Below are 24,222 nucleotides of genomic sequence, written 5' to 3'. Positions count from 1 at the left end.
TGGACAGAGAGTCAAACTGGGACGCAGAGGACCCAGGTTCAAAACCCTGAGATCACCTGCTTGAGTGAGGGCTCATCTGGCTTGAGCCCAAGGTCGCTGGCTTGAGCAAGGGGTCACTGGCTCTGCTGTAGCCCCCCCACCCCGGACAAGGCACATATAAGAAAGCAGGCAATGAACAACTAAGGTGCTGCAACTAAGAATTGATGCTTCTCATCTCTCTCCCTTCCTGTCTGTCCCTATCTGTCCCTCTGACTCTCTCTCTCTGTCCTGTCACACATAAAAAAAGAGTGATGCAATCTAAAGCAGATGTTGCCGTGGAGGAGTGGTTGCACTGAACCCTCAGTTCCTATATCCTTCCTTCTCTCACTGAGTTATTCATAGGAGCAAATATCTATTCAGGACTTCCCTGTGTCAAACACTCCCAGGTTCTGGGGACACACTCGAGGTGGACTAGAAAACTTCTAGTCAGGGTATCTGTGTCCAAGCCCAGGCTGGGTGACAAAGTGTCTGTGTGACTTTGAGTGAATCATTTCCACTTCCTGGGCCACTGTATCAGTCAGCTCTCATGAGGTGATGATGCAGAACAAGCAGACCTCATAGGTCAGGGATTAGGAGACATGTATTTCTTGTTCATGTGACATCAGGAATGCCGATTGGCTGCAGCTTTGCTTCCCTGCCAACCCAGGCTGAAGGGGCAGCCGGGACTCCTCTCCTCTGGTGGAGGACCCAGCCAAGCTCGGCAGGTGATTACACTAAACATTTCTGTTTCAAAGCATATGCCACACCCACTGACATCCCATTGGCCAGTGCTGGTCACATGGCCAGACCCAGCAGGCCATGATGCAGGGTGAAGGAGGGAGGAAAGAAATCGTATCAGACAAAAGTCAGGCTTCTATGGTCCTGTTTCCAATGTCTAAAATCAAATAAGCGTGCTGGCCTAGAGGTCTCCTGTCCCTCCCAACTCTCTACAGTGGTACCTTGAGATACGAACAGACCAACATACAAATTTTTTTTTAAGATACAAGCTGCGACTCGGTCCATATTTTTGTTCGAGATCCAAGTGAAATTCTGAGATACGAGTCGTGATTTGGGAAGCTGCCGCTAGTTGGTGCGTTGGTGCACGGGTCCAGTATGGGCAGTTTGATATACGAGTTGACTGACTTATGAGCTCGGTTACAGAATAAATTAAATTTGTATCTCAAGGTACCACTGTAGTTGGTAATTCTATGACTTCACAGAGAAGGGAGAAGTTTGCTATCCAACTGAAGGAACTGAAAGTCACATGGCCACATTCAACACAAGACGCTCAGGACAGGGACGTGTGTGTCACCTGTGAGCTAGGTTACTCTTCTGTAGGGAATCACAGGCTACAAGCAATATTACTAAACATGCCTCTGAAAACACTTTTCCCCTTCAATCTCTTAGGTCTTTACAAACATCTTAATGCCCATCACAACTTTCAGAGACGATGGGCATGTGCGGACCCTGACTTTCTCCAAACAAAACAGCACACTTGGGGGGAGGGGTTTATACCTAGAAAGAAACTTTGTAGTGAGTCATTTAGGAAGGCACCCCATTGTCTTCGACAATGGATCTTCCCTCATCAGTTGCTTACAAATAGAGACTTTTATTTACTGTCAGTCTGAGAAAGGGGACAAGATGACCCTCCTCAAATAAGTTGGCCACTCAACCTATCAAATTCTTTTAAAATTTTTATTTACCAATTTTAGAGAAAGAGGAAGGGAGAGAGAAAGACAGAGACGAGACAGGAACACCGATCTGTTCCTGTATGTGCCCTGACCGGGGATCAAACCAGCGACCTCTGTGCTTTGGGACAAAGCTTCGAGCTCTCCAACCAGGGCTAGACCGACCAAATTCTTCCATCAGCCTTCAAATGTAGTTTCTAAATGCCCAGGTCTCTACAAATTCATTAATCACAGCCTCATGTACTGCATCCTGAATGAGGAAAAAACCCTTTCTATTGGTTATTATGTTGTTAGAAGCGGCTCTAGGTCCTGATAACCCATGATGAGTTGTTAGGCTATGGCTTTACATGTTTGGTCTTTGTTCTTGCCATATCTCTGCAAGGTGAGTGTGAATGTCCCAGTTTTCCAGATGAGAAAGCCACATTTCCACAAGGTTCACTAACTTGCCCAAGTACCTAATCACAAGAGCTTATTTTAAATCCAGGCTACTGTGATGCCCAGGTTCAAGTCCAGCCTGTTGAAGAGGAAACCAGAGGACCACGTGCTATAGCCTCCCTCTGCCAGGGAGACGGGCAGCTGCAGGGCTCCCCCCCTCCTGGCATTTCCAATCATTATCTTGCTCCCAGGAGGATGGGAGCCGTCGCCCTCTGGACTGTGTGCAGACGTGTGGAGATGAGTACATCCTACTGTGAGGATGATGGGTGCCTTTCCTGCATGTTTGGGTTGAACGCTGGATGAGACAGGACAACTGGAACCATTTTCCTGTGTCGGGAGAGCATGGCTTGTGGAAAGACTGCCCCCAGCTCTCCTGGTGTTCTGTGTTGTTTTGATTCCACTGGGACTGCTGGCTACCTGCTCTGGGGTGGGGGTGGGGGGATGAGAGCCCAGCCCCCAATTCTGATGTGCACTAATTACACGGCCCCCTTGAGCTGGGAGTAAATGGCGGGCTCAGCAGAACTAAATGGCTTTACCTTCTGGCTAACAGACAAGAAGCATCGCCCCGTCACATCAAAGGTCCGCATGTCCACCCGCCTCCGGTGGGCCGTGGCCATCCATCTGAGCGTCGGCGACTGGGCGGCCCACCCGCCACATCTGGAAAACGTAAGGGAGCTGCAGGGTGGTCACGTGCTGGGAAACGCTTCCAGACAGCACGCTGACAACAGGCTGACCACTTCCCTTCCCCGTTTGCCTCAAGCCTACACACAATTCGGAGGTCAGAGCTTCAAGGTTTCAGTGAGTCAATAAAAATATGTACAGAAGGGTATGGACTGCAGCCAACAGAGATTCTTTGAAAAGTGAGACCTGGCAGACCCAGAGGGGTTCAGGGGATCCATCCAAAGGGCGACCAGTCCAGGGCAAACCGGGGGAGAGACATGGAGGGCCCGGCATGTGCGTGCTAAGGGGACAGAGGCCTTTGGTCCCCCTAGCACACGCCACCTGATTCTCGCTTTACCAGAGTCTGAAAACCTGAGGAGCAGAGCACGTGCCCTGTCGGAGGGACAGCGCGGCCGCCCTCGGAGGCCGGCCGGTCATCTCTCTGCCCTGACGGTTTCAATGTTTTGCGTCCAAACTGTCCACAAGCCCCGCAAGTCGGGATCCATGTCTTTAAGATTTTGTTATCTTTGTAGCTTTGAAAAGCCTTGCGCACAGTGCCGCATGGAAGACATGCCATAGCAATCTGGCAGGAGAGGTGACGGCTGGTACAGGGACAGCTGAAGTAGGAGGACAGCCCAGTGGTCATTCTCATCCGTCTCTTCTATAAATGCCTCAGCGAACGGGGAGATTCTGGAATTCCACAGCCTCTCAAGCGTTCTCCCTCGCCACCCATTCACAGATGCTTTCCACTGGAACACTGATTTAAAAAATACCCCTCTTTTCTCCAGAGTCTCCAAGTCCAGGGCACCCCGTCCCGACCTCGCCTCATGGAACATTTGAGGAAAGAGGGGTGTGCGGCTGGGGAAGGGGCACACATAGCCCTGGCCGGGATCCCAGGCTCAGACCACTGTCCACTTGCCCTTGGCCCCCGTCTGGGGCCTCCTGAAACCTCCCGGGTCCTCGCCGGACCTCAGAGCTCCCCAGTCTCTTCCTGCCGCCCCAGGTCTCCCATCGGGAAAGAGCCACTTGAGGACCTTGTCCAGGGCACCCTGCCCCGACTGGGAGTGGCAAAGGCCATTGTCAGCAGCGAGCGCTGGATGTAGGGATGGGCTGTTCACCCCAGTTCCAGAAAGGGAGGCGTGGGGAGCAGCCCAGGAGGGCGGGACCTTCCCGTTGCACACAGACTGAGTGCAGGTTCCCATTAGGACATGCCTGACGGCCACCTCCTTCTTGCAGAGGATGGCGGGGAATGAGGCCGTCGAGAGGACAGTGCGCCCACGGAACCTCAGGGGGCTCTGCTCTACCCACGGCCAGGAGCTGCCCTCCCCCCCACTCCCCCTTGCATATCTGTTGTATAGGCCAAGTAGTTCAAATTCATAAAATAGCAGCATCAAACAGGGACTTATAGGGAAATCCTGAGAAGTTTCTCCACCAGAGAAATTCAGCCGAGCGCCTTGGAAGCACCATGTCCTAGAAACGTCACATGCAGGAGAAGACGGACAACTCTTCAGTTACTGGAAGAAGACGGTGACCTGAAATCCTTTAAAATTTATAAGGGTTATAAGTTGCTTTTAGTCGGTTCAGGCTGTCATAATAGGCAATCCAAGGGTAGTATTTGATTTGAAGCAAGGGTCCCCCGGTGAGGGACAGTTTGTCTTATCTCCACCATGTTACTTTCCATTTTAGGAAGATTCTGGTAAGATGAAACCTGGACTGTAGTCTTAGGTAGCTCCATGCTAACCAAGTCCCTCACTAAGATCTTTTATCCAAAAGAAGTAAAAGCCAGGGCCTTTGTCTCCAGAAGCGGTATCATACTACAGAGCACTTACGTCGGGGTCCCTGGCTCATGCTCACGCGACCGGCTCCCGATCGACCAAAGTTCTGATTTGTCATTTTGCTTGTTCTGCGGCTCCCTGTGAGGTATTAACACTTCCCCTCACGAACAGCAATGCAGTTCAAAGCACGGGCTCTAGTCAGACCGCCCAGGCCCGCGGGCTCTGCAACCTCGAGCAACTTAGAAACCAGACAAATAAAAAAGAACAAAACAAAACCCGTTATGCCACTGAGGGCCGAGGAGGAAGTAGGTGGACATATCTGAGGACAGACAAGGACCCTATAAACACTTGCTGTTACTATTACTGCTGTTGTTGAGATCTAAGGGACCCAGGCCAGGATCTGGCGTCAGATTCCGAACAGAACAAACGGACACAGACTCAGAGTCCAAATGCTTTAAGTTCTTGACTCCGAGTAGGAGACTGTTGGGTTCGAGACAGAGCCGGGAGCCCAGCCAGGAGCCGGAAGACGCTGGTGGAAGTGGACCCCCTGGGCAGGAGGAGCTGGCTGGCAGCCGGTGGCGGAGCTCTCGGCCGGAGCCCGGAGCGTGGGGCTCTGGACACCAGGCAGCTGCAGTCTTTGGGTCTGCTGCAGTCGATTCAGCTAACCCACTCTTCCAATTTTCCCACTAACTGACGATGTTTAATTTGAAAGGCTTTCCTATTTAACATCGAACAACTGAGGAAAAATGTCATCAGCCCACGAGAGCTGTGCCTGTGGAGCCCGCGGCCGTGTGGGGACCTCAGTGGGATCTCTCAAATGGCCGGACGGAGAGCAGCAGTCCTGCCCACTGCAATCTCACATGCCATTTGCTTTGAACATTAAAGTTCCTTTGAGTCTCAGGAAGTATCGATCCAGAAGGAAGGCAGGTTTACAACCCGTTAGCCTGGGCTGCCCACGCGGCCATTGTCACCTCTTTTCGGCACGAGGGGTCACTGCCAGCCCCATGCCGCCCCAACACCGTTCACCTTTCAGAACTGGACTTTTGCATCCCTGTCAACCCTTGCCCAGGGGGGCACCGCCCACAGCCTAGACTGCCAGACTGTTCAAAACAGAAACGGAATGCGAGGCGTGTTCGCCGTTGTAAGTTTTCTAGTAGCCACACTAAGAAATCAAAGAAACGGGTGAAATGAAATTTAATGACATTTTATTTCACCCAATATATCTCAAATGTTATCATTTCAACATATCAATATAAAAATTATTGAGAAGATAAGTAGAGCACAGGGAATATGGTCAATAATGTTGCAATAATTCTGTATGGTGCCAGGTGGGTACTGGGAAGACCAGGGGAATGCTTTGTAAAGTACATGGTTGTCTAACCACCATGCTGTACAGCTGAAACCAATAGAAATATGACTGAAAGTCAAGTGTAATTGAAAAAATTAAAAATAAATATATTTTTTAAATAAAGGAAGTCATACTGGGGAAGAATATTAAAAATGCTTGATATGGTCAATCTCTAAAGTTTATTAAATGACACCAATACTTGAATTCCTGATTTATTAAAATAAATAAAAAGCATATGTCCACCTATAAAGAGAAGGTCGTATGCCTTTTCTTGGTACTGAGTCTTTGAAATGAGGGGTGTGTGTGTGTGTGTCATGCACTCAGCACACCTCCGTCTCATGCCTACCGTCTAGACTGGCACCTCTCGGGTGCTCGGAACAGTGAGGTCAGGACTCCAGGCCAGCCTGGTTCCACTCTAGTGTGCCGTTGCCCCCGGCAGCCGGCCAGCGCTCTGGAGCCTGGCAGAGTCCGAGGAGGGGGTCTCCAGAGGCTGAAAGGAGTGGGGGGGAAGGGGGGGGAGGGAAGGACCTGTGACTCGGCACCTGTCAGCATGGCTCCTTTTGAAGTGCATTTGTTTGCAATAACTTCTACCCACATCATCGGGGCTCTCTGCTCTTTGTGTCACAGCTCGGAGACCCAATTCATCTCTGACGGACGTGAGTATTATTTGCTCAGCTGCAAATCATGTTAATTGGGCAGCAAATAGACAGGAATGCGGAGTCAACACCCCCTGATACCTTTAATGCTTTTGATGACTTTTCCAGCCCCTACTGTAGGTACTGTATGGACCAGGGGAGCGGCCCCGACCCCTGCTGAGTATGGAGGAGCCGAGGTCAGATAAGGGAGCGCCTTTCAACATTCCTACCCCTTTGTTCTCACTCGACCTCCAGACAACTTGGATCGCTGGGTCAGAGTATGTGCAAAACGGCAAGTCACCAGGGAGCCCCGAGACAAGAGAGGTTGGGATGCTGTTGAGTGTGTAGTGGTGCTAGCTTCTTCTCAGGGGAGTCCCCGGGCAGGGGCTTCTCCTTCCCCAACCCGTCTTTAGACTGGCGAGTCACTGGATGCCCAACTGACCTTGCGGGAGGATGGGGCCTGCCTCTGTGCTCTGAAGTGGGACACCGGCGACTGGAACAGGCGGCGGTGGTGAGCAGAAAGGAGCCCCGATCTCGGGCAGAGCGGGGTTAGGAACGAACACTTATGTAAGTTGAAGCCCTATAGAAACTGGTTTCCATACAATTACCTGGCCTCGTACCCAGGGGCCCACCGTCCTGTAATACAGGGGCAGGCGTGTGCCGCTGGACGCCTCCCAGGGTGGAATATACCATGACCATCTCAAGTCCTCAAATGGTTCTCCTTTGAGTCCCCGCTATGACCCTGCCCCTGGCTCAGACCCAGGTCCTCGTCCAGCAAGAAGCCCCCTTTATGTCCCAACAAGGGGGGACACAGCAACACGGCGCTGATGCCCACACCACATGGGTCCGTCAGCTTGTGTCAGAGCCAATGGCCGACTGCCACTTTAGGAAGGACGCGGCGGACACAGGTTGAGTTAACCCAGGCGTGGCCAACAGTTTTTGCCCTCAGGCCAGATTAGAAAGAAAACTTTTTTCATGGGCTTGATGAAATATTAAAATTAAAAAATGTTAAATACAAAAATGATTTGTTTAAGTAAACAAAATTTTATTATGCAATTTGTTTATGAATAAATGTAAGTAATTTAGTACAAGTTAACAAAAAAACTAATGTGACGTGTTGAGGTGCTTTGCATCGCCTATTATTTTTTTAATATCTGGCTCTATACTTGTAGTAGCTATTCTTAACAGTCTCCAAATGTAAATTATTCAGTCTTGATCATGTACTTTTATTTAGATTCATTAAAGAAAAAGTTTGTTCACAAATATAAGTTGAGCTGAAGATTACTAAATATTCCTTGGCAATTTTTTTTAAATTTCCATATTTTCCATTATTTAATTGCTTATAAAAATTGCACAGATGAGTAGCAAAATTGTAAATCTTTATAATGGAATATTTTAAAAAATAAAGAAGTATCGCGAATCCATTTGACCAATTATTGGAAGTTAACCCTAGATTAGTCACACACGAAATTCTTTTCCGCGTATCACTATCTTCTTAAATATCTTGATTTCCAATAATCAAAGACGCTTCCACTTCTGAGTAGCTGAGATTTTAACTTTCATGTTGTACAACGGTTAGATATCGTAGTTCATGTATAACGATTTAAAAGTACCACTTATTTCATTTCCACAGTGTGTCGTGCAGAGAATATTAAAAATTTAATCACGGGCCGCATAAACTCATTCCACGGGCTGGATCTAGCCTGCAGGCCGTATGTTGGCCATGCCTGAGCTAACCACTCCCGGGCAAACAAATTTCCTCAGTGCTAATTCACCACCGCTGTTCACCCTCTTCTGACTGTTACTGCCCACACACCCTTTAAGGCAGGTCGTTAGTGTCGCGAGGGAGCCTATGGAACGACAGAATCCTGGGCCTCCCACTCGAAGGAACTCTGACTTAGTAGACCTTGGAGCATGGCCCAGGAGTCTGCACTTGGGAACGGCTCTGGGTTGTTACGCCCGTCCATGGGCCACATCCTTCCAAGACCTGCAGGGTCACACTATCCCGGGCAAGACGGCACATTGACATCACGGCAGAGTTTTCCTTTCTGTGGATTCCAAAGGTAGGATGACCATTTCGGGATTGTGTTCTGCCCAAGGAAATGAACCTGGGCAGCTTTCAGACCCACAGTAGACAACCACATCATCAAAAAGACCTATGTGTTTTGACTCCAGACAGTTCACAGACCACCTTGGAGGGTGGCCAGACTTGTCCTGGATGAACAATTGCAAGGTCCCTCCCCATCACATCACTACCTGCACCCCATGGCCTTCAAGCAGTTCCTTACGCTTTGTTACATGGAACCTCGCTGTCCTGGTCGTAGTTAACAGGTCCACGGGTGAGTGCCCACTCTGGAGCCAGCCAGCCATCAGCCGGTAGGGACTCAGGAGCAATCAACCACCACCGCCGGGGAGCCCCACACCACAGAACAATTAGCACAAGTGCCTCCAGGAGTCTGAATGTACCAGGGAGAGAGGGAGCCAGGTGCAGTGGGGTGGGGGCAGAGCCAGGCACACACACACAGGGCTGCGTCTATGTCACCATGGCCTGGGACACCAGTGTGCATGATGGCGTAACTAAGAATTCACCCTGGAAGAGCTAATAATTCTAGCGATGACATGAGCCCACATTTATTCAGCCCCTGCTATGTGGCAGGCAAGGGGCTATTTTTTTAAATTTATACTATATTATTTAATCCTTATCAAGACCCTAACGGCTATATGCTATAAATCGTTCCTATTCCCATCTTACAGATGAGGAAACTGAGCCTTGGAAAGGTCAACAATTTGCCCAAAGTCAGCAAGTGTTTATGCAGAGATTCAAGCCCAGGATTTCAGAGCCCCTTGGTCTGTACTGAGAGCGGGGCTGGCCACATAACCTGCACGGCCCAGTGGAAATGGGCTTCTTGTTCAATAAGCAGGAAAAATGCCATTCATGTAGAGCCTTTCTTCAAAGGTCTCGATGTTGACTGGCCACGACGTGATGTGTACGTGCTACGGAATGTCACTCCAAGCCAACCAATGTTAACATTGGAACGTAAATGTCACTATTCCTCTCTGTCCCGTGCCATGCTGGTTTTCAGTGCCAGCTTCCACTCACAGGCAGAATCAAGGAAACTAGACAACATTGATGTCATAGCTCACACGACGTTTTTGTGCTCTGCACACAATAAACTCACCCGCTTTATATTCCACTTTGTGCTATACATACACTTCCCATCCACTCTACCTTTGCCACCGAGGAGCAGGGCAGGATTAGAAAGCACTGAGATGGTGGGCTGCCCCATCATCCCCTTCCTTTCACGTCACATTCTGTGTAAGTGGCTGGCTAACACGGGAGAGAAAGGGTGGGACAGGGTTGGCCGAGGAGCAGGAGTTGCAGCCACAGGATGTGCCTCGACTACCTGGATTGTTCTTGGCTGGCTACATTTAAGAAAGAGCAGACACAGGAGACGCTCACACAGAGTAGCCCCTTGGTAAGAGAAGTGCACATTGATAAGGAAAGGCTTCATCTGAAGGGGCGTGTCCCTCCCCCTACCAGGACGAGGGTGACCAAACCTCTACAGACTAACCCACAGAGAAGGCACAGCCCACGATCTGCACGGCCACCCCACCCTTGCTTAGCTGTGCCTTGCTGGGTCATCTCCCAGGTAGGACTTTCCCTCCTCCCCCAATATGTCCTTTCTTCTTCAGCTGGAGATGGTATTTTAGGGGGCGCCTAGGGCCACGGCAGGGACTCACTCAGATTTCCTGGGACTCTCCAAAGTATACATGGGGCAGACCTGCTCTTAAACCGTCGTTTGCTTCTCTCCTGTTAATCTGTGCTTTATTACAAAGGGGAGGGGAGGTCTCAGCCAAGAAACTGAAAGGGTAAAGGGAAAATGACTCTCTTCCCTCACAAGTCGCTTCATTGCTGGTGTTCCTTCCCTGCATTTGGAGCGAGTTCACATTTCAATGGAAGGCACGGCCTTCGAGGAAGGTCAGCAACCCCATACCCCGTCCGAGACTTAACATGCCTACTTTATACTTGGTTTGAGATCACACGTCTCGTGGGTCCGCTGCTGGGATTCTGTGCTTACGGGGCATTGGAAACACAATGTGCCAACTAGTGGGAAGGACTCGGTTTTGTGGCATTTCCTCTGCGCGCAGGCAGGCCTGTCGACCGAGTGGACTCCACGTACAAGACACAGGTGCAAAGACAAAATGATTGAGCTGAGGGCGAACCACGCCAGGGCACCCTCAGAATGGATTCCTGCCCATCTTATTTGTGGGGCACTGATTCACTGGCCTATAATTAAACCCCATTATCTGAGGCAATGTAAGTGTGTCTAGGAAGGCACTTTCTGGGTGGCCTGTGGGCTCCTCCGACCTGTGGAACGCCTCATGGGTGGGTGGGGTAGCCCCTTGCAGGACCTCCGCTCAGCACCTGGCATTGTGGGGATGCACCCAGTGCACCTACGGAAGCAGGCCACTCCTGTCTTCGCTGCTCGGGACCACGGGGCTGGGCAGTGACAGGCAGGTAATGCAGGTATGGCAGCTGGTTCTGAAGTTCCCTCTTCACTAAGTCCTGGTTTGGCTGACCAAGTTCATGGTTGTTCCCATCGACACACGTCTTCCTGCGACATCTGACATTGTGCCTCATTCATTCTTCAGTGCGACCTGCAGCTGTCCAGAGCTTCCCTCTTCCAGCTGGCGCCCTGCCCGCACCCCCAGGTGACGGCCTACAGAACTGTTCTGATAGTGCTGCTCTCCTCCAACATGTCCACTGGCTGCCCCGCGGTCACCGGGCTTTCTCCATGTTCTCTGTCCTGGCCTTCGGGGCCCGCCATGATCTGACCACACCCACCTTCCTGCTTCCACGCTTTCCTTCTGGACAAGAGAGCAACAACTACGACCCTTGCCTCCTTTGTGCCTGTGTCCTTCCTTCCTCTCTTTTTATGCTTACTTTCTTTTAAAAAATTTTTTTCTGGTGATTTGAGGGTGGGGGGGGGGGAAGAGAGAGAGAGAGAGAGAGAGAAGCATCAACTCGTTCCACTCAGATGTTCCACTTAGTTGAGTATTCATTGATTGCTTCTCATATGTGCCCTGACTGTCCTCAAACCCATGACCCCGGCGTGCCAGGACAGCACTCTATCCACTGAGCCCCCCGGCCAGAGCCTGACCTACTTTCTATACGATGGACCCCACGTAAGTGCCTGTTTATCTACAGTGGTTCCACCCTACGAACACGTACATATTATATATCACACACCTACCCTGTGACCAACACCAGATAAGTGGGTGGGAAGTGTTTGAGTTAAACAGTTTAGTGCACAGAAGCAAACAGTGGTCACTTCCCACACTCCCCCAGAAAGCTAGGACCAAACCTGTTTTGTTTGTTTACAGTTATCACAGGAGCAAATTAAAAGATTTCACTTTCTACTGATTACATCAGAATAGATTAAAATAATTCAAAAGCTCAATTGCACAAGCTAGTACAGAAATAGGAGCCGGCCTTGAGCCACTTCTGACTCTCTACGATCGCTTCAGACCCTGTAATTTCACTCGCAAGTGCGCATTCTATGGGAATCATCAAGAAGTGTGCACGAATCCTTCATTAAAGACACTTAAACCCAAACATCCAGTAATGGAGAATGAGTAAGATAATGGCATCTGTGTAAGTGTGAGACAGCCATTAAAAATCATGTTTTGGAAAGAAATTCAGTGACAAGGCAAAAGGCTCCCAACATATTAGTAAATAAAAAGAACATTGCAAAAACGATACGCATAGCATGAGGCCAAATTTGTAAAATTGGGTATGGATAAAAATGAGATTAAGGAATCACAATGCGGATGTGATTCTTTCTAGGGTTACAGTTATTTTCTATTTTCTCCTTTATGTAATCTTTGCATTTTCCAAAATAAACGTGAATCTCTTTGAAAAATCACTGATGAAAATAACTCACCTTTTTTGCAATCCTAGGCCTGTGGAAAAAAAATGTATTAAACTTGGAACCCTTGTCTCTAACTCGAAGTTGTCAGCTAGCTAGCAACAGCCATGAAATGTCCCATATTAAGTGCTGTAAAGATCTAAAAAGGCAACAGAAGACCAGGTACTGCCTTTCTGCTATTTAAGCGAATGACCCAGAAAGGCCTAGAAAGAACCGGTGACATATGACGCATGAACATCTAAACAGCAAATATTGAGTTCTGAGCCCTGCTACTACACCAGGTTGTATTTCTCATTGGTTTATCTTTCTCTCATCCACACAGCAGCCCGATGCCTTGCACACAAGACACATCCAATCAGTGCTTGTTGAATGAGCGCGGTGGAAAGACAAAGGCCGAAGACCGAGGCAGTGGAGGTCTCCAGGCCTGTGGACGAGAGGAGGGTGGGCTCCTGAGGGACTGATGCCGCTGCAGCCATTCTGGGACTTCATTGGTTGTAAACCTCATCACTCACCCCTTTCAGATTTCAGCCTACCCCAGGGCTCGCAGAGCTCTGTACACCTAAGACCCACGAAGGGAAAACTGCCTGAAACAAGTGTTACTGCCATGGAAACTGTCACCATGGATCGGCTGCTTTCTGTGTGCCAAGTACTGGGACACGCACTTCATGGGCAGGGTCTCTTAATCCCCACGATGACTCCCTGGAGTGGGCACAGTCTCTGCTGTGGACCAGGATGAAAACGCAGTTACGTGACCTGTCTGGCACCATGTGACTTAGCAAGGAGGGAGAGACTCGACTCGCTATCAGCTTTGGCGGGGGCTCCGGAAACTGGGTTCACTCACCATGCTGCAGACGTCCTTCCCCAAGCCAGGACATACATTGTCACAGGCGATTCCCATGCCAGACTCAAATACGTTTTTGTCTTATTTTTCTTGGTATTGTCTTGAATCTTAGTGACCCTGGTGAGCGCACAGCGCTCTCCTCTGAGCCCTCCCTCACTGTTTTATTGATACCTCACTATTAATAAGGTTACTGGACACTGGGATGTCCTCCTCCTTTGGGGAGGGCCTGTTCAGGTCTCTGGTTAATTTTCCCATCCAGTGGACTCCTTCCTCCCTCCCTCCCTCCCTCCTCTTCCTTCTCTCCTTTTCTTTTTTTCTTTTCTTATGGATGTGTAGAGCGAGTTCTGAATCTATTCTGGCACCAGACTTGGTTTTGTGTTGCAACATCTTCTAATCTGTGGCTTGTTTTTTTCACTTTCTCTCTTCACTTTCTCTTTTCCTTCTTTCTTACAAAATCTTTCTCTGGGGGGAAATGTTGTACACTCAGAGGTAGACAAGTAACCACGACCCTCCATTACTTGGCTTCGCCGTGGCCAGTCTTGTTTCAACCATATCCTTACCTACGTTTGCTCCTCTCTCCACTTATTACATTATTTTGAAATAAATCTCAAGCATCATTATTTTTCATCTGTAAATGTGTCAGTATGTGTCATTAACAAATAAAGGCTCCTTCAAAAAATATACAACCACACACAAAATACACAATCACAATTTCATGATCATACCCAAAATATCCTGGCAAGCAACGCTTCCTTCATTCGTAAAATAACCAGTATTTCCATTTCTCCAATTGTCTCAATTTATTTTTACATTGTTAGTTTCACCTAGAATCCAAAGGTCCATACTCTGCAACTGTTGGATAGAGCATGTCAGATGCTCTTAATCTAGCGGTTTTCCTCCTTCGAATTCTTTCTTCTTCCTTCTCATCACTTATTTGAGAAACCATCTGTCAAGTTTCCAATAGTTTGGATTTTATGTATTGCATCATTGTGTGTGACTTATATTAGTTCTCTGTTTTGTATTTTCGGCCACTGCCCAACCTGGAGGCTTGATGAGACTCAGGTTCAGTTGTTTTCAGCAAGTCTGCGTCACAGGTGACACTGCCCCCCTTCTCTCAGGACTGGTCATCTCTCTCTGCGCGATGTCAGTGAACACCCTTGCTCAAACCCATTATTTCATCAGGGGCAGACCTGGGGATGGTACACCATACATTCTAATTGTTCTGTTACCATGTGACAGCATGGGAGCCTGTTTCTTTTACCCTCAAGTTAGGGATGACTGGTAACAAACAGACTGAATGGAAATAAGTTTTGTTTCGGTTGATTGTTTTGCTCCTGCCTGGACCCCCGGCCAGGGAGTGGCGGGTGAGCGTTGTGCTTCTCTGAGAGGCATGTTGGTTGCGGGGCTTGGGGCTGATGACAGGAGCACTGTGTGGACTGCAGGTGGTCAAGGAAAGAAGAACGGCATCGGTATATAGACTCTGCAAAAGTGTTTTAGATCCAAAATGCGTTAACTCCTGCTTATGGGCCAGCTTGGAATACATGGTGGGTCTGAAGGGGGTCTCTCCATGTTCCCAGTCTCTCATGAGAGGAAGGCAAAGCAGCTTCCCGAAACCCAGCTGAAACTCTCCGCTACTGACAAGGTAGAATAATTCAAGGGGTTGCAGAGTTCCCAGGCTCCTGCCTGTGTCTGGGAGACTGAACTAGGACATGCTTTTGAACAGAGCAGCCTTTACTGACAAGTGGGACAAACTACAAGAGAACGCCACTGAGTACGAATCTGGCTCTCGGAGATGCAACATCTCGATGGAGATTACTTGTCAGGTGGACAGAAGGAGGAGACCAGGCTGCTCTAGAGAGGGAGGGGAAGCCCCTGTGAATGGGGAAGGTGGAAGGGACAGACAGCAGGTGGCTGGCGGGGTACGGTTTCTGTGCGGGAACCAGCTTAAGTGCCAGCCGACGCTTTGCTGTCGTAAGTGTGTTGTTGTTAGGCCGCAGAATGGAGGCGCCAGCCTTCTTTATAGACTTCTACTGAGAAACATACTCCACAAAGGGGCAAAGACTCTCCAGTTGTGTTTGCTTAGATTTCCAGTTTTATTAATGTCCTCAAAGGAAACTCAATAACACTCACAGACCATCTTAAGTTTTAAAGGATCAAATTCAATCAGGAATTAGGACCAAGAGAAACATATTAAAAAAAAATCTATAGAGACTCAAATTAAATTACAGTTTTAATAGAATAATGTGCTCCCCCCATACCCAAATAAAAAATTCTCTAGGGCCTTAGAAATAATCCAACTTCATCCTTGTTACAGGAATTAAAGCCCTACAAAGGCAGGCACCAAGTCTGCCCTGTTGACTGATGGTTCCCAAGCATCTAACACAATGCCCGGTACTTAGTTGTGTTCCACAAAGACAGACTGAGCGAGTGAGTCAGTGAAGAGCCCAACAATGATTAAAACCAGAAGTTCCAATTGTGCCATAAAACCTGTAACAGGGACACTGGTGAGTCGAGTCGCGACCAGGTGCCGTTTGGAAAATCAAGTCGAAGTTGCTTCATCTAAGTGTGGGGTTGACCCCCTCCCCACCCATGTCTAGGAAGCTGTAGACACCTGGAGACGGTCCAGAGCCATGCCCGAGTAGCGTCTGATGACAGAGAGGGACAGCCAGACTTACTGTTCGCCTTCCTGCCTCTTGGTGGACGGTTTCTGTCCCAACGGAAGCTTCTCCTTTCTGATTGACTCTGATAGTTATATGTCTGATGATTTAATATCCGGTCACACCAGTATGGCCTCAGGGTACCTATGACATGCAGTTTTCGGATTGATCTTTACATACATTATACCCAAACCAGCCAGAAATCCTTCTTTCCACCAGGAGCCTCTCAGGTGAGCATGGTGGTTCTGCCCCTCTCTCCAGAAACGGCCTTTTTCCTGGCTCCAGGTACAGGCAGCTCGCCGCCTGCTCCCACCACCTGCAACCACGCTGGCATGTCCAGACATGGGAGACACCGTGAGGGCAGGTCCTCGGTCATCCTGCTGTTTGCAAAGCGACCATCTAGCCGCTTTTGGTCTTCGTCTGACTTCTGTTCTACGCTGGAGTTCCAGCCTCCGTCTCAGTGGATCCCTTGTCAGTCAAGGGAGTGGCATTTGAGACCTGCCTTCACACCTAAGGAGGGGTGGCCCTCCATGTAAGTGACCTCGGGCTCGTCCGAATGGGCCAGCGCTCCCACCTCCCCACGAGGAAACAGGGAGCAGAGACCAGGGAACCTGAGGCCTGTTCTAGGCTTGTGTGCACTGTCAGCGTGGGCCCTGTCCCCGTGTGCTGAGCCCGGCGCCCCTCTCCCCCTCTCCTCTCCTGTCCGGGACAACCTGCCGGCTCACCTCCGGGCCGAATCCTGTGGCCTGGGGAGCACTGGGCTGAGAAGTCTGTGTGGAGCGTGTGCAGAGTATCCGAATGAGGGGGAGGTTTCTGAACAAAAAAGGGAAAAAAACTCCATGGAATTTGCCATTCTTTGGTAGTTTGCAGGAGATCGTGTCTCTATGTGCACTTGGACGGCAGCCGCCGTGCTGGCCCCCGGGTATGGCAGCGTGTACGAGGGCAGAGCGGAGTCAGGGGCCGGCCTGAGCCGGAACCCAGCCGAGCCCGGCGGGGCATGGAGTCCATGAGCTTCTTTCCTCACCCTCCGAAAGGGGTACCAGGGACCTCACAGCATGTATAGGGTGAGGTTGCTTTAAACCCCAAAGCCCGAACTGTTCCCCAGTGAGAGTGGCTGTCATAGAGAGTCCCACGGAGACTCCGGCGAGGCCAAGAGCACGGGCTCAGCCTGGGACGGGCCTGACCTGCCCCAGCCTCCTGAGCAGAGGTAGAGTGAGGAGAACACAGGCACAGTCTGGGAGAAGTCACACATTCTCACTTCACTCGGTTTTGCAGAGAAAGGGAGGTGACAGAGGCAGGTTGGAGAGGCTGTTCTTGGTGCCTTTTGTATCCTTTGCAGGGTTTCAGAGAGAGAGAGAAACAGAAGAGTCCCCAGGATGATCAGTCAGACTTCCCAGCGCCGAGGAGACAGCAAGTAGAAGGAAAGGTTTTCATTTAGGTTTTAATGCAGAGAGAATGGGGAAGGGGAGGGAACACTGACGGGCCATCTGAGGCTCGTGGTCTCTGAAGGGACCCTTTTCATGTTCCTCAGTCCGTGGGGTGGGGGAAGGGGGATAGAGTGCCGGAATGTGACCTAATCAGTCACTTCATGCATGGAGTTAGAAAATCTTCACCCCCAAGATGCAAATCATTCAATCGTGCCGACTCAGCGGTGGCCAAAAGTTGTGAACCCTCGGGAGCCAGGAATTCCACACAAGATGTGATAATACATTTTATAGCGTGCATTTCAGATCTGTGGACTGGGCCCAGGCTCGAGGCAGAGAGAGAAGGCAGAGGAATCCCTAGTCTCCTATAGTTTCCGCATAACAAAGACAGATCCTCCCTTCCAAACTCAATGAAAATGAGGGATCCCCAAGGGCAACCCCCAACCCCCACAGACCTCCCCTTTTCTATTTGCACCATCAGGTCAGGGGTTAATGAGAATGCACTCGGAAATGATAATGAATGGCCACGAACCAGGCATGAATATCAGATTTCCACCAGAGTCAGAATATTCCATCTGAACAGGAAGAAAAAAACCATTGGCTTAAAAAATCTTAGAACAATTTTGTCTGATGTGCTTGGATAGATCTGATGCTCGGGAACTTCACACGGCTGACTGCCTACCTGGGAAACAGAGGCAGAAATGCAGGTCCCACCGCTTCGCAGTGACGGTGACGAGCCTTCGGTGTGATCAAACAGTAAACTGTGTCAGGATCGTGCTGCACGGGGGACCAAACAGGATCTGGGATTTCAATTTTTCATCTTCTGTTATGTACTTTTGTTTTTATTTATTTTTTTCTTTTTTCACCTTTTTCTTTCCTCTTTTGTCTACCTGTCATTTTATCTTTCTTTCTTGCTCTTCGTCTTAGAGAACGCTGACCCTCAAGGATGAACCTGGAGACTGTGGTGCTCTCTCCAGAGTCACTTAACCCTACTGACTTATTTCCTAAGGGTGGCAGCCACCCTGGAAGGAAATACTTCATGGTGCCCAAGGCCACTCTCAGAAAGTGTTCTGACGGCAGCTGTCACCAGGTGATGCTCTGAGGGAAGGGCGCCTTGCTCTCTCTGCAGGATCGGCTCCAATCAAGGTGAACTGCTGCCCAAGAGAAACCAATGTGAAAAGACACTTGCATTTTCTTTTAAAGGTTTTCACAATGGCTTCAAAAGTAAATATGTTTTCAACCCATGAGAGCAGCAGACCCGATTCTGAAGACTTAAACAGGCCTCCCAAATGTAAACAGGAATCCGGGAGTCCCAAATGCTAAAGCTGAAAGGAGTCAGTCTGGAAACAACAATTGTACTCAGCGTTTATTTTCATTTGAAGGGGGGGGGGGTCGTGTATAAATCACGGACAACGCAAGCTCTTCGGGCCTGGCAACTGTCCACACGCATCTGTTCATCTCTAAGTACAGATATAGTGTTTTTTAATTTTAATTTTTCCATAGAGAGACAGGGCTACAAGGCAGTTAATTAGCAACCTGATACTGCAAACTACAGTAGATACAAAGTCTTGTCATATAAATTAATTGCCATTACAAAAAGGCAACTGCTTTAGCTAAGAAGAAGGTACAAAAAACAACGGGTAACTTCCATAAATATAACAAGAAGCGAGGAGTAGGAACACATAACAGACTGTCTTTCCCTAGGTACTATCTGAATATCAAACTAAGACACCTGTGGCACTTGACATTGTAAGTAGGGACAGCACATGCATGCACGCACGCACACCCAGCACACCCGCCACCCGCACCCACCCCTCCCCCACGTGGGTTTCCGAAACGTGGCACGTTCTAGGGTTACAAGGACAGGATGCTGCTAGACGAAGAGGGGGCCGTATTGACAGTTGCAAAGCATTAGGCGTCAGACAGAAACTTGTCAAAAACAGCTGCTGTGGGTCCTGATTGATCGTGTTTTCGCTCTGCCGGCTGAGATGCCGCAGACAGCCGTGGGTCTGCGCCGAAGCCCGCCGCCGCGCACACGAACACACACAGACACGGGAAGTCGTTTAACAGATGGCCGGGGAGCAGTCAGCCGCACTGTCTTAAAAAGACAACAACTCCACATTTAATGAACGTGCAGGGAAAGGCAAAGCCGGATGCGTAACCATTTATTTTCCATGGGAGATGGGCACTGTGCAAACCAGGCACCAGAAGAAAAAGTGTTGTGCTGCTCGCCGATCACACAGCGTACAAATATTCAAGAGCGCGGGAGACCAAAGTAGATATGAATCTTTTTGACCCGATTAAAAAAAAAGAGCTTAAAAAAGTGTTTGCTGTCTCAAAGGTAATGCTTTCATTAAAATCCGCCTCTGAGATTAAACCACAGAAGCTGCAGGTAAAGGACCTACCTTCTGGAAAATGACAAGGTGCTACCTCCTCCTGTGACGCAGGGGAGGCTGGGGTGGTTAGGTGTCAGTCAGCCTATGCTGCCGGAAACACTACAAATGTGGTTTCATTGTTCAGGCGAAGGGAGGAGTTGGCTCTCATTGGGCCACTGAGTATTTTCAGGGGTCAGAAATCTATAAAATGTGCCAAAGTGTATTTTCCACCATAAACCTCAAAATCCACAGATTATGCCTGATTTTTAAAAAAGGTCAAATGTGCCAAACTTCAGTAAGACTGTACACTTAATCTCTACGTAATGGTATTGTTTAAATCACATGAAAAAAAAGAAAGCAGTTCCAAAGATTGAATCTGGGCCCTAAAACTACTTGCTGCGGCTCCAGCATATTTTTAAGGGCACATTGAAACCCCTGAAAATAGAGGTTCATAACAGAAATACTGACAGACCTCTCGTGACGAGATGGAGACATTAACAGGCTCCGTTCAACCACGTTAAGCACTTGAATGAATGGGCATCCGCCGAGTCTGTCGTTGTCAGACCCAGGCCGGCTTCAACTTTAGCTTGTATAAATAAACTAGACTTCACTTGGCGGTTTTTAAAAATTGTATCAATTATTTAAAAAAATTTTTTTTCCCTATTGGGATCAGATACAAGGTTTCTAGAAAAAGATACCTATGTTATGTTGCAGCTTGAGCTTACGCAGGATAACTTTCCCAATTAAAAATGTATCTGAGGACTTGGAAACAACAGGAATGGGCAATGGCTAAGTGCCCCTAACCATTCTCAAACGCTGAAACAGTGTCTTCACTCTTACAGGGGGCAGAGGCCGAGACTGCAGAGATAAGGGTGGAGACAGGGCATCTTGTCCGGAAGTTCTTCAAAGTTGCTTTTACTATGCCAGGCTGTTTCTTTCTGATAGGGTAATTAGTTGCAATTTTTGGTGCTCATTTTCCTCCCATAATCTATAAGGCCAGTATACAAAAAAATAAAAAAATAAAAACCCTAAAAAATGAAAGAAGATAAAATAAAATAAATCCCCCCAAGAGATCTCGAAAATGATACACATACTCTGGGGATCCCAAGTGACATCACACCCCCACCCTGAACCCAGGGCCCACGAGTCAAGCTTCTGAGTTTCCCCGGGGACGCTGATTTCCGTGAGCCCTGAATTCTGTCCCTCTTAGCACAGAGCGCAGGAGAGGCGCGGAGAACAACAGAAGGAAGAGACATGTGGACATATGGCGCAGGTAATCAGTGGTGAACGGAGAATAAATTCTCTCAGTAGTGTGTGCTTGGCGATAATGCCGGTGGATAGCTCAGCCGAGGTACAGAACACTCACTTTCACAGAGAGAGGCGAGTCTGAGAGAGCGAGAGGGAAACAGATACTGGAGCCGTGATAATAATAATGTCTTGATACCAAAACAGCATTAAGAGGAGATGCTAACGTGATCGGTTCGAGGCCCCTGGGGAACCTGCCTTCTCTGCCAGATGTCACATTCTCACGGCTTCATGGTCTTTCTCTTCTAGCAGATTTATCAGCTGAGAGAAGCTGTCTTTCAGCCCATCCATGTCGTCCAGCGAGCAGGCCTGCAGGACCCAGCGTTTTCCACGAGCCAGGGGTTCAAGTTCAAAATATTTTTTGACCTTTACGGGGAAAGAGAAGATAAAATATGTTATTCATTATATCAGAACCTTGCTAATAATAAAATTTTTGAGAGATAAAAATGAGGGGGGAGGAAGGTTCAAGGAGAACAGATAGGCACTTTCTAGAATCCCTTCCACAGCTGTGGTGAGAATGCAGGTTTTGTGTTGTGACCCAGGAGTGTCTTCTTTAGAGGGTATAAGCAAGTCACTGTTCCATCCCTACACTTGACAGCATGGGGGTCTGACGCGGTCTGAGAAAGAGCTGCGTGTGCTATGCCACAGGGCAGAACACACTGCCAACAGCAAGAATGGTTCAGGCCAATCAAAACAACCCAAGGAGAGAAGCTCTCACCTGTTCACTTTGCTAACTGCTTCCCCCGGTGACAACCCCTAGGACTGCATGCGTTCTAGCAATTATTCAAGACAATTACTTGGATCAAATGCACGCAAAGAACAAAAAATAGAATGTCATCTCTTCTCTCTCACATTAAATTTCCATATGTATTTCTGAGACCTGGGGATGTGGATTTCGGGAAAGTGGACGGAAACTGTATATGGATCTACGTACACAGAAACTTGTGCACGTGTTCCTGCATACGGTAAGTTCCCGGCTCCTTTCCCTCCCAGTCCAGAATTGTCAGGCAGAGAAAGATCAAGACCTTGTGAGTGGTATGTGGGCTGGGGCATCTGCTATCTCAAATACCTGGTCAAGTAACAGCCAGTCCCAAGTCTGGCTTCGGGTACCGGTGAGGATGCTGGCAGCATCCAGGAGTACCAACTCCTCGCTTTGAATAAATTACAAATGGCTGTGACTTCCAGAAGTACTGATGACTTTCTCTTAAAGGGTACAAAAAAGTACAAAGTTCATGAATCTACATACACACACACACACACACACACACCATCACTCTAAAACACTATATCTATAGCCCAGCAAAGTTTTCGCCACATAAGATATAGTCAGTACCGACATCAAGAAGCAGCACTGTTCAAAAACATTCTTGGTCAACAAATGTCATTAAATCCTAGGTGCTATGGAAAATGCCAAGGGCTTAGCTCAGCCAGTTCTTGACCAGGGGAAGAAAAAGTGTCCCGACCTTGCTGCCATTCTGGGAGCAGTTTCACGGTTTCATTTTGCCTTTATTTCCACAAGCACCAGACCAGTGTTAACAGCAGAGATATACCACTCAGAGTGGCACTCCTCTGTGTGTATACACTGTATGTGAACAAAGAGATACAAAGAATACTGCTTTTGTGCTAACTTAGGGAAAAAATAATTAAGGTAGCACGAAACAGTTCAAAGGAGTGTGTCCCAAACTCTTTTTACAGATGTCTGCAAATTCATAATAAATATTACTAAAAAAAAAGGCCTGAGAATCAAATGTGCAATGAAAATCTCATTACCAGGCAGAAAATGAGTATGCAACTTCAGAAAAAAATGTTTGCTAAAGGCATTTCATAAACCAGGTGAGAGGATCCTCCTTTATAGGAAATGTGCCATTCTTTCAGTTTTTTTTTCTTTCGGGCACTGGAAACAGCTTACTTCCAAGAGAATCCGAAATTGCTCGTGTAACAACCAGCAACAGGGACTCAATCCAGTCCCACTGGGGAGGACCTGCCAGTCAGAGGATCTGCCCGTCAGCCAATTGGCAAGCTGGTGGCCAGCAGGGGGAGAGAAGAGTTGGCAAGAGGGACAGGTGGGGGATGATGTTTAAGTCCACAGCTACAAGGAGGAACTGGTTGCTCCAAGGAGTTCAGAACCAGAGATGCTTGCCTCTCCCGTAAAGTACAGCTTCAAGTTGCAACACTAGACACAGACGTGGCCCGGAGGGGCTTATGATGCCGTCTGATATTCCATCAACAACGCCTCCTCCCATCACGAGGGGACAGCAGGTAACATCCAACATCTGGTACAAAGCCTGCACCCTTGTCGCATTTTATAACTTCAGATTGAAAAAGACAGCATTATAAGCATTGCTAATGACTAGAAAGAGGTCTGGTGGCAAGAAATCCGCTGCTATTAAAATTAAAAAAAAAAAAAAAAAAACACAGCTAGTGGATGGATATTACTAACAATACGTCCTCTGAATCGCTCATTTAAAAGTTCATAGACTTGAGCAGGTGGTATATGGACAGCTACTTTGAAAACAATATCAGATTTAAATAGTTACAAAATATACTTGGTGATATTTTGCAATACAAGCCAGAGACGCGCAAAAAAAAAAAAGAAAAAAAAAAAAGAGAAGGTTTTTAGCTCCCCATTAGGCTGGTTTCTAGGCAACTGAGAATATAGTCTATCACACAGGCACACTTGGAAGATAAGAAAGATAGGTGGTTATGTCTCAGAAGTTGTTCCCACTGAATATGAAACATAAGAAGGACACAGGCACTTTGATTACAGGGTGGTCACCAGATAATGGAGCCCACTGGTGTTAAGCTGACAAATACGACTGGGTAACCTGAGATGTCCCAATCTGTAACCTAAGTGGGTATCTAACCTGCCGTATTCACCTCACCCTCCTGGGATCCAAAGGAACCCTCAGCTCTTGACAGGGCTGCTATCGATTTTAAAACAAGTCCGGCGTTCCGGTAATATTCAAGTACAGTGCGTGGCTGTGTCCGTCCCTGGGACCTAGCTCTTTGTTACTTGGAGTTTTGTGTTGCTAAGAATGAAAGTACGATACAAGTGAAGGGAAGACCAAGACCTAATGTTCTGACTTGAACTTTTCCCTTTAGGATAACATTCTAATTCAGAGGTCGCCTAT

At 48.3% G+C, this 24,222-nt stretch overlaps 1 protein-coding gene across 2 annotated transcripts in view; it reads right to left on the bottom strand.

Moving 5' to 3' along the window:
* Positions 1–18,772: 18,772 nt before the first annotated feature.
* The window catches only part of ARL15 (ADP ribosylation factor like GTPase 15), a 371,944-nt gene continuing 366,494 nt past the window's right edge, over positions 18,773–24,222 (bottom strand). For both annotated transcript variants that reach the window (XM_066377760.1, XM_066377769.1), the window contains exon 5: positions 18,773–21,457. In XM_066377760.1, the coding sequence (XP_066233857.1) occupies positions 21,305–21,457 (153 nt within the window). In that variant the 3' untranslated portion in view covers positions 18,773–21,304. The remainder of the gene's footprint in view (positions 21,458–24,222) is intronic.

This window comes from Saccopteryx leptura, chromosome 1 (genome assembly GCF_036850995.1).
Source record: "Saccopteryx leptura isolate mSacLep1 chromosome 1, mSacLep1_pri_phased_curated, whole genome shotgun sequence".
NCBI classification, from domain to species: Eukaryota; Metazoa; Chordata; class Mammalia; order Chiroptera; family Emballonuridae; genus Saccopteryx; species Saccopteryx leptura.
This window is presented reverse-complemented; position numbering and strand designations above follow the sequence as displayed.